The sequence below is a fragment of the Colossoma macropomum genome, unplaced genomic scaffold (genome assembly GCF_904425465.1).
Source record: "Colossoma macropomum unplaced genomic scaffold, Colossoma_macropomum, whole genome shotgun sequence".
Classification (NCBI taxonomy): Eukaryota; Metazoa; Chordata; class Actinopteri; order Characiformes; family Serrasalmidae; genus Colossoma; species Colossoma macropomum.
This window is the reverse complement of record NW_023496043.1, coordinates 1,647,501-1,655,901: the sequence shown is the minus strand read 5'-3', so window position 1 is coordinate 1,655,901 and position 8,401 is coordinate 1,647,501. Positions and strand designations below refer to the sequence as shown.

The window sequence follows — 8,401 nt, the reverse complement described above, 5'->3', positions numbered from 1 at the left end:
AAATAGTCTGTATTACAGTCAACTCGAAAGGTTTCGTGTGTTGGGGTGATGAATGAAATTCGCAGAGACCTATATTATGAAAAACGAAGTGTGCTCGCCGCCCTTTGTGGCCGCTCCTCTACCGTCCCACAATTCCTCCGTCATCCGCCGTGTAGCGGGTGACGTGTCTGTGTAAGCGAAGCGGCTTCGTCCAGCTCGCTCTCCCTGCAAATGAGCGACTTCTGACAGCAAAAGGCCCGTTTTTCTCCGCGCATAAGGCTGGATATCTTTTGAATGAAGCGTTAGGTCGTCGACTGAGCCACGATGTTCGTCTTTCTGCGCGCCCCCTCCGTCTTTTTCGTCCTTTTCCTAGGTGCGTCGTCGTCGCTGCTGCGGCAGGCGGCTGGTTTTTATCTTCCGGGTTTGGCGCCTGTCAGTTTCTGTGAAAAACCTTCGGAAGGAGACGAAAGCGGGAGAGAATGCCAGGTAAATACGGCTCGGTGTGAGCCAAATGTCTTAAACATGTTGGTGTTTGGCTTCTTTTTATCCTTTTTCGTGGACATATCGTCCCAAAGCGTCGTTAGCCACAGCTAGCGCGAGTGGGCTTCCGACTCGCCAGCTTCGTGCTCGAATTTCCCCGGTCCACCTTAAATGGTGCCGCGGTTACGTTCAGGCGCCTCGAGTTCCAGAGTGTGGCTGCGGCAGTGTTTAAGGTGGAACGGGACAATTCGAAAAAAGTCGTAGATAGTTAAACAGGATGCTGTTGGAGGACGCGTATGTAACGCTAACGTTGTGAACGGTATCTAAAGATTTAGTGGCCCTTTAGCACATCTACGTGTGATAGATTACAGCTTTAACCAGGTGTTTATAACATCGTTATAAACACATAACTCAGGTTTGTCAGTGTTGGGAGGTACAAGTTGACTTAAAGTAGCTCGCCATTAGCATTAGCTTTAGCTGAGGCGGACCGACAGAGCGCTGTTTGTTTTCCTGACCAGAGGGCCTTGAACAGTCTGAAGATAAAACGAAACCAGGACACAGGGTCCGCTGATACGACCCCCAGCACCTCCTCATGCAGGCTTGGCAGCGTTCATAGCAACTGTGAGGCACTTAAGCTGTCCAGTTTGTAGCACATGGCAGACTGATGTTGACATCCTGTTGGAGATGTAGAAAGTCTAACCTTTATAACCTGTATATGTAGCGTTATCTCACTCATATAGGTGAGTAATAACCAGTTCCACGTACTCAGGTTAATTTTTCATTGACGATTTGTTTCAGATGACAGTTCGTCCACCCTCGTATATGCATGGGGGCAGTAATCTACGTTTTACTGAGTCAACTCTACGTTTTAGTCTTTCACAATTAAAGTTAATTCCTTTTTTGTATTTAATTGTGTGATGTTGCTTTGTGTTATATTGCTGACAGCGTCTACACTGCCACATTTGAGGTTTATTTGCTTAGTTATTTACTTTTTTTTACACCAAAAGGATCCAGAAACAAGAGAATAGAGACCAACAAACCTTCTATGCTGGTAGATACTGGCTGTACTGAGACGCTCACCCGCTGTTCTGAAAGTAACTCAGTACTCAAGTGGTTTTCTGACCTGCTGTATTTGTAGTTTGATTCATTTTTTTTGTTAGTACCTGAGTTAATGTTTCAGAGAAGTACCAATATGAGTTCAGGAGACTCTACCTGAGCCTAAACTTATACTTAAGTAAAAGTATCTTTCCAAAAGCAACTTGTAGAAGTAAAGTTAAAGTACTTAAATACTGAATACCTTATAGAAGTGCAGTGGAACTTAAGGTACGTCGATGTATGAGCGTAAGGAATTGAGGTTTGCTCTGTTCTTCTCTTTTGCGACACTTTTTTGTCAAAAAAGCATATTCAAATGTTGTCACCAACATAATGGTATTGAAATAAAACAAAAATTTAATTAGTAGCAAAATGTTAATGAATAAAATGTGGATTGTTTTTCTTAAAAGTATACTCGGGTACAAGTAAAAGTATTATCATTGGAAAATACTTAGAAAAATACGACCACAAGTCGTTACTTCGATACTAGCATGTAACAAAGTAATTGATTCTTGCCAAACATCACTTTTTAAGCATGTTCTTCCTGTTGAGAGCTGTCGGGAGCTTATCAGTGCTTATCGTAAAATTGCCATTAAGCTTTTATCTTAGCCTTGCTCTCCTCGGGTGTTCAGTGTCTGCAGCATACTTTATAACAGTTCCTCTTTCCTGTTGCTCTCTTTTTCACAGGACAAAATTGAGCTGTTTGTGAACAGGTTGGATTCGGTGGAGTCAGTCCTGCCCTACGAATACACAGCGTGAGTAGACTTCACAGATGTTCTCGACGCTTAGAAATTTTCATACCACTTCTAATCGCTTACAGCCACGTTGGACGTTTGTAGTATTTGCGTTACCACTATTGCTTGTGAAGCAAACACGGCTGTTGGAGTCGACGTAATGGTGATGCCTTTGCCCCGTCATAGATAGTGTAACAAAAAAAGGCTTCTGTACACATTTAGATGGAACTGTCCAGCTGGTTTTTCTAGAGTTTCTTGAAAGGCTGGCCCTCCAGGTGATTTTGAATTGCGCTTGTCTTTTGATTTGCCACATGCTTTAAGGAAGAACCGGAAGAGTGAGGGAGTGGTAGGCAAAGAAAGGTGAGAGGATGGTTAAGTTTCCTGATAGGCAGGGTGTGTAAAAAGTCTTGATTTGTCTTTGCATGGTTTGCAAATTAAAGGCCTTAATAAACAGGTAAGTAGTAATTTACTGTTATAAAGTAGTTGGGCAGTATTATAATATGTCATAATAATATAATATATTACATATTTTATATATAATGTCATCTATACTAGTGATTTATACTAATGCAGCAATATTTTAGTTGAATATTTGAGAGATAATGTGCATTGCATCCATGGTACAGTCATTTGCAAGTGTTTGGGTGCCCGTGGTCGAATAACATGTTGTTAATTCATAAGTATAAAAAATAAGTATAAAAAGTTAACACATCCTCTACAGAGAACACACTTTTGCTTGCATAATTTTAATGCATAATTACTGTTTATTTGCTGAATTTAACATTTTGGGAAAATACAAGAAACATAAAATATGGCCAGTGCAAAAGTTATGGCACATTTTATATTTTATGTTACACTTTTATTTTTTCCTAAATGTTAAACTCAGCAAAGAAGTAGAAATTGTGCAGTACAATTTGAAGAAAATGCCATTTTTAGGTTCTCTGTTTTGAGAACAGGAATTGTTAACATATTTTCAAACAGGTAATTTGACTTGGGGTGTTAAAACCTTACTTAATTCTGTTCCGTGCACTTTACTCATGGCATCCAGGACCTGACAGTTAACTAATTTATGCAAGAAAATAGAACAAAACAGTCCAGTCTGAGTTAGCTGTGTCAGTTTTTGTAAGACAGTATTTTAGATTAGCAGTACTCAAGAAACAGTTCAGTGACTTTAAAGCTGCCTTCATCTGATTTTTTGATACTGCGATGTGGGAAAGCATCGTGATGTATTTTAACAACATCGCTCAATCCTAATAAGTGCCAAATTGCTATATCATGACACAGTCGTCGAAGGGTTGCTTGCACGAAACAGTTTGCATTAAAATAACATCACCGGCTGTTGGGCTTGATTACACATAGACACATGAGTCTTTGGTAATAACTTAACTTGAAGATGCCTGAAGGCACCCTGGACGCAGTGAGAGAGATTAGCAGTGGCGCCTGGTTATAGTGAGTAGTCAGCCTGAGGAGGGATTGTCCTGGCATTAACACTGAGCGCTTTAAGACCGTTTGCGGTCTGTATGTAATCTAATGGCATATGGAAGGTACCACACTCAAACCCCTGAGAAGTAGCTCTAGTGCTGGACGATGCATATTTTATACTGGTATTTTGTAATTTTTACGAAATACAATTTGATAAAATATATTGATGTTCAATAAATAATTTATTATTTGAACATCACTACAGACGCTCAGATAATGATGTGTGGCTGGTAGTTACCGATCGCAATTGTTAATAGTCAAATTGGAGAACGTTTTATTTTCTATTTATTTTTTTTTTTAAACCTGAAGCTCATGCTGTGAGACGCAAATGAACACACATTTCCAGATTTTACAACTGAAAATATCTGCCTCATTAACTATTTTCAACTGTAATATATATTTTTAACATATGACTGTTAATGTGTGTTATATGATTGTTGACTTTGCTTTTCTTTGACGTAGCAGTGGTGACCTGCATTATTTCATCACATATCCAGAACAGATTGTGCAACATATCATATACTTTCTGATGTGGCAGCTGTCACCTGTCTTGTAGATTTTATTGTTCTTCCTGCTCAAACAATCCCACCCCAACACAGAAAGGGCCGTAATGAGCTGATGATTTGTATGAGGTGTGTTGGGAGCAGAGAAAGCAGGGCACGTGGTACTCAAGGGCTGGAAACCACTGACCTAGAGAAACGCTGTAGATGTGGGTTTTTTTATTTTTTGTTCCTTCTCTGTTTGTTTTTAATAAAAAAAAATAGGCAAAGCACTTCATGGCCCTAGCCACTCACTCACAGTACAATAGGAAACTGCACTATGATTATCAGTTCATGTTGACTTTAAGCACTCATGGTGCCCCCCCCACCCCTCCATTATTTCATTGCTGTTTTTCACCCCCAGCTGCCATTTTCCCCTGTTTGGAGGACACTGCTTTATTACTGTTACTGAATTATATTTAGTGTGCACAGTTTTGTATATGATTTTTTTTTATTGTATGTTTATTGTATGCGCACACACACACACACACACACACACATTTTCTAAACTGCTTAACCTTCTGGGTCGGAGGGCGCTGGAGCCTGTCCCAGCAGCCATTGGGTGGAAGGCAGGAACACCCTGGACAGGTTAATTGTATGCAACAAAAATAACAATAACAGCTTTTTATGTTTTCTTTCTTCAGGTTCGATTTCTGCACTGTTGATGCTGAGAAGCGGCCATCAGAAAACTTGGGCCAGGTGCTGTTCGGAGAGAGAATTGAGCCTTCTCCGTATAAGGTACCTAAACCTGTGGGCACACACGCATTGGCAGCTCATACTCTTAATCCCATTCTGGTGTCATACTTTAAGTCCATTAACTCTGCATCCCAAAACTTCATCCATAAGGCATTTATGCAGCATCCTTCTTGATGCTTTTGCCCACCAGTGCCATTCAAGCAGCATGTCAAAGCTTCAACAAGTATTTTGCGCTCAAAGTCCAATGACAGACCAAACATAATGGGCGATAAACTGCTTTTATGTAAACCAGTTGTCAAGGACTCAGAAAATATAGGAAAACACCCCTTTCCAGATCACCAGATGCAAAAATGAATTCTGAATAACGTAAGACATTGGAATCGTTTATGTAAAGGATATTGCTAGAGCTTTCAGACACATGCCAATGTAATCATATCAATCAGAGTAAAGTAAGGGGTCACCACAAAATCTAATTTAAACCTTTCTCCAAATGTAGTTGATCATCCAAGACATGTTTGGTGTATGAAAGTTTTTTAGTTTTAGAGTGGAGTTTAATGTAAAAGAAGTCTGTCACTGAAAAAGATTACTCTCATAATTCGAGAGCAAAACTAAAGAAGCAGACTTCAGACACCAAACATGTCTTGGCTGATCAAGTGCATTTGAGATAAGAGGGAAATGCGGGACATTTGATTTTTCGGTGGACTATTTTGAAAACATCTGAATCATTTGTGAGATGTTTTTTGCTTTATGTTGATGAAATGCATTATGAAGCCATCAGAGATGTTTAGCATAGTTACAGGTACAAAAATATGTTGATGCGACTCAGCAATACAAAAGGGTCACTGATCTCAAAAACAGATACAACTTAATGATACAAAAACGAATCGCCTTTTCTCAGAACTTCTCACAAAAATCCCAAAGACGTTTTATTTTATTGCTGTTTATTGATATTTTTCTTATTTTGCCTCTTACAGTTTTCCTTTAAGCAGAAGGAGGAATGTAAGCATGTGTGCACCAAGTCTTACAACACTGAAAAGACAGAAGATAAAGCCAACCTGGACTTCCTCAAGAAGGGCATGCTTCTTAACTACCAGCACCACTGGTGAGCTTCTCTTCTCTTCTCTTCTCTTCTCTTCTCTTCTCTTCTCTTGTTTGCAGTAGAGTGAAGCCTTTTTTTAATTTGTCCCATTGAGTATCTATGGAGACAGGTGGCAGTCTTGCACGAAGGGTTGTGTGAGCTGCAGTGGAGTAAAGCAGACGACGAGAGCAGCAAAAGTAGAGAATTTCTGAACTTTATGCAAACGAACAGCTGATTTTGTAGGTGACAGCAAGTCTTATTATTTAAATTTGACTCTGTGCTTGTTTTAATGCTAATATCTGATATTTTTAATGTACATATTTGTCAATCCTGTTCCCAATACACATTCATAAAATGTAGACATTGGGGCAAGATCCAGCTAGATTAGCATTGCAGAAAAACAAAACATTTATTTGTAGAGATTTGCACATGCAGTAAAATGAATAAAATGCAGACATTTAAGCCTGGTAGTCTAAATGTTCTTCTGAAATACAGTGAAGGCTTCACCAGCTGCCTTTTGAATTATTGGTCAAGTTGTCAGTAACTCATTTAAAGCAATTATCTGCCCACACCTAGTATCTATTATCTCTGTTTAAGTAATAATTATTGGGGATGCACAAAATTTAAGCGAAATATTTTTTAAACTATTCAAACGGTCTGTTATAACATTAGACATGTCACCCGTGTTTCCTTGTGGCACAGAACCGACCTACAAGAGTGTGTGCACTTTCACTGGAAAGCTAAACTTGTTTGCATTTTAATGACACACCCCCAAAAGTGGTGAACAGTTGGAAAAGGAAGCGGTAAGCAAGCATACCTTCTCACCACTAGATGGCTGCCAGAAGTTTCTCATGCAAGTTTTTTTTCCCTCTCCCTCTGTGTTGAATGCAGGATTGTGGATAACATGCCTGTGACCTGGTGTTATGATGTGGAGGATAATCAGAAGTTCTGTAACCCAGGATTTCCCATCGGATGCTACGTCACAGAAGCGGGCCGACCCAAAGACGCCTGCGTTGTCAATGTGAGTTTCATCTGCAGTTAAATCCTATACTGTGTGTGTGTGTGTGTGTGTGTGTGTGTATATATATATATATATATATATATATATATATGGTCTTCACCTACTTCAGCTACTACATGTTCGTTTTTGTCCTGTTTAACTTTCTGACATTGAGATGTTAGCTCTCTATTTCATAACTGCTCTTTTTAAGTTTTAGCCTGTTTGTCTGTTACCCTCCATCTTCATTATGTACTTGTAGCCACTGTCTGTTTACTCTGTTTCTCTTCCATGCAGTCTGACTTCAATGACAAGGACACCTTCTACATCTTCAACCATGTGGACATCACCATCTACTACCACATAGTGGAGACTGAGACCGCTGTTGCCCGGCTGGTTGCTGCCAAAATGGAACCTAAGAGGTACAAGAATCTGCCACATCATGGTGCACAGATGAAAACTTTGACTGCGAAGGATTTTCAGTCCCCTTTCACGTTGCATTTCAGTTCAGCACAAGGCTAAGAACTAAAATCTTTGTCATTTTATTAGCAGTGCATTTTTGTGGAGATTATACAAGCTGTGTGTGTGCAGTTGAATACCTGCATCAGCAGTGAGTGTGTCTTAAAGTAGATGAATTCAGTAATTAGAAGGAGCATCTGGATATCTGTGGACATACAGTCTATGTTTCCCACAGATATTTATTATTAATGATGCTTTGGGGCATAAAGAGTATGTTTTACACGTATATTTACCAACAGTGAGCTTGTTTTCTATAATTGAATGATTGTAGTGTGACTCTTCCATGTTAATGTATATGTTGTGGTGTTCTCTGTGTTAGCTACAAGCAGGCTAAGCCAGACGCTCCAGACTGCACAGGGCCTCCCATGAGCCTCAGCAACAAATTCAAAGGAGAAATCAGCATCCCTTACACCTACTCTGTACAGTTTTTGGTGAGTTTCTCTCTCTCTTTCACTCTCTCTCAATGAGTGCCCGTATGTTTTTATTCAGGTTGAATTGGGCCTATAGATTTAAAGTGATGGTTCAGCCAATTCTGTCTTACTCCAGTTCAGCCAGGACATGTTAGATGTCTGAATTTGCTGCTTTAGTTTTGTACTGGAAGCTAAGGGTCCAGAAACACCAGGCCGAGGGGAAGAACGATCAACTGTCGCCGACTGATGGTCGCCTTCAGCTCACAGTCACCTCTCATCTCCTGTTTAAATGCACTTAAAACACACTGCAAAGACTACTGACAGCCAGCATGCATGTACTTAATGTGCCTATGCTAAAGAAACCACTTTCTATAGCAGGAGCTGGCAGTAGTCTG

The 8,401-nt window shown here is 39.9% G+C and overlaps 1 protein-coding gene across 1 annotated transcript in view; it reads left to right on the top strand.

Moving 5' to 3' along the window:
• The first annotated feature begins 131 nt into the window (after window positions 1-131).
• tm9sf2 (transmembrane 9 superfamily member 2) overlaps window positions 132-8,401 on the top strand; it is a 17,334-nt gene continuing 9,064 nt past the window's right edge. Inside the window, exons 1-7 of the mRNA XM_036564853.1 lie at window positions 132-465; window positions 2,239-2,306; window positions 4,951-5,044; window positions 5,977-6,104; window positions 6,972-7,101; window positions 7,375-7,499; window positions 7,916-8,027. Coding sequence (XP_036420746.1) covers window positions 304-465; window positions 2,239-2,306; window positions 4,951-5,044; window positions 5,977-6,104; window positions 6,972-7,101; window positions 7,375-7,499; window positions 7,916-8,027 — 819 coding nt within the window. The 5' untranslated portion in view covers window positions 132-303. The remainder of the gene's footprint in view (window positions 466-2,238; window positions 2,307-4,950; window positions 5,045-5,976; window positions 6,105-6,971; window positions 7,102-7,374; window positions 7,500-7,915; window positions 8,028-8,401) is intronic.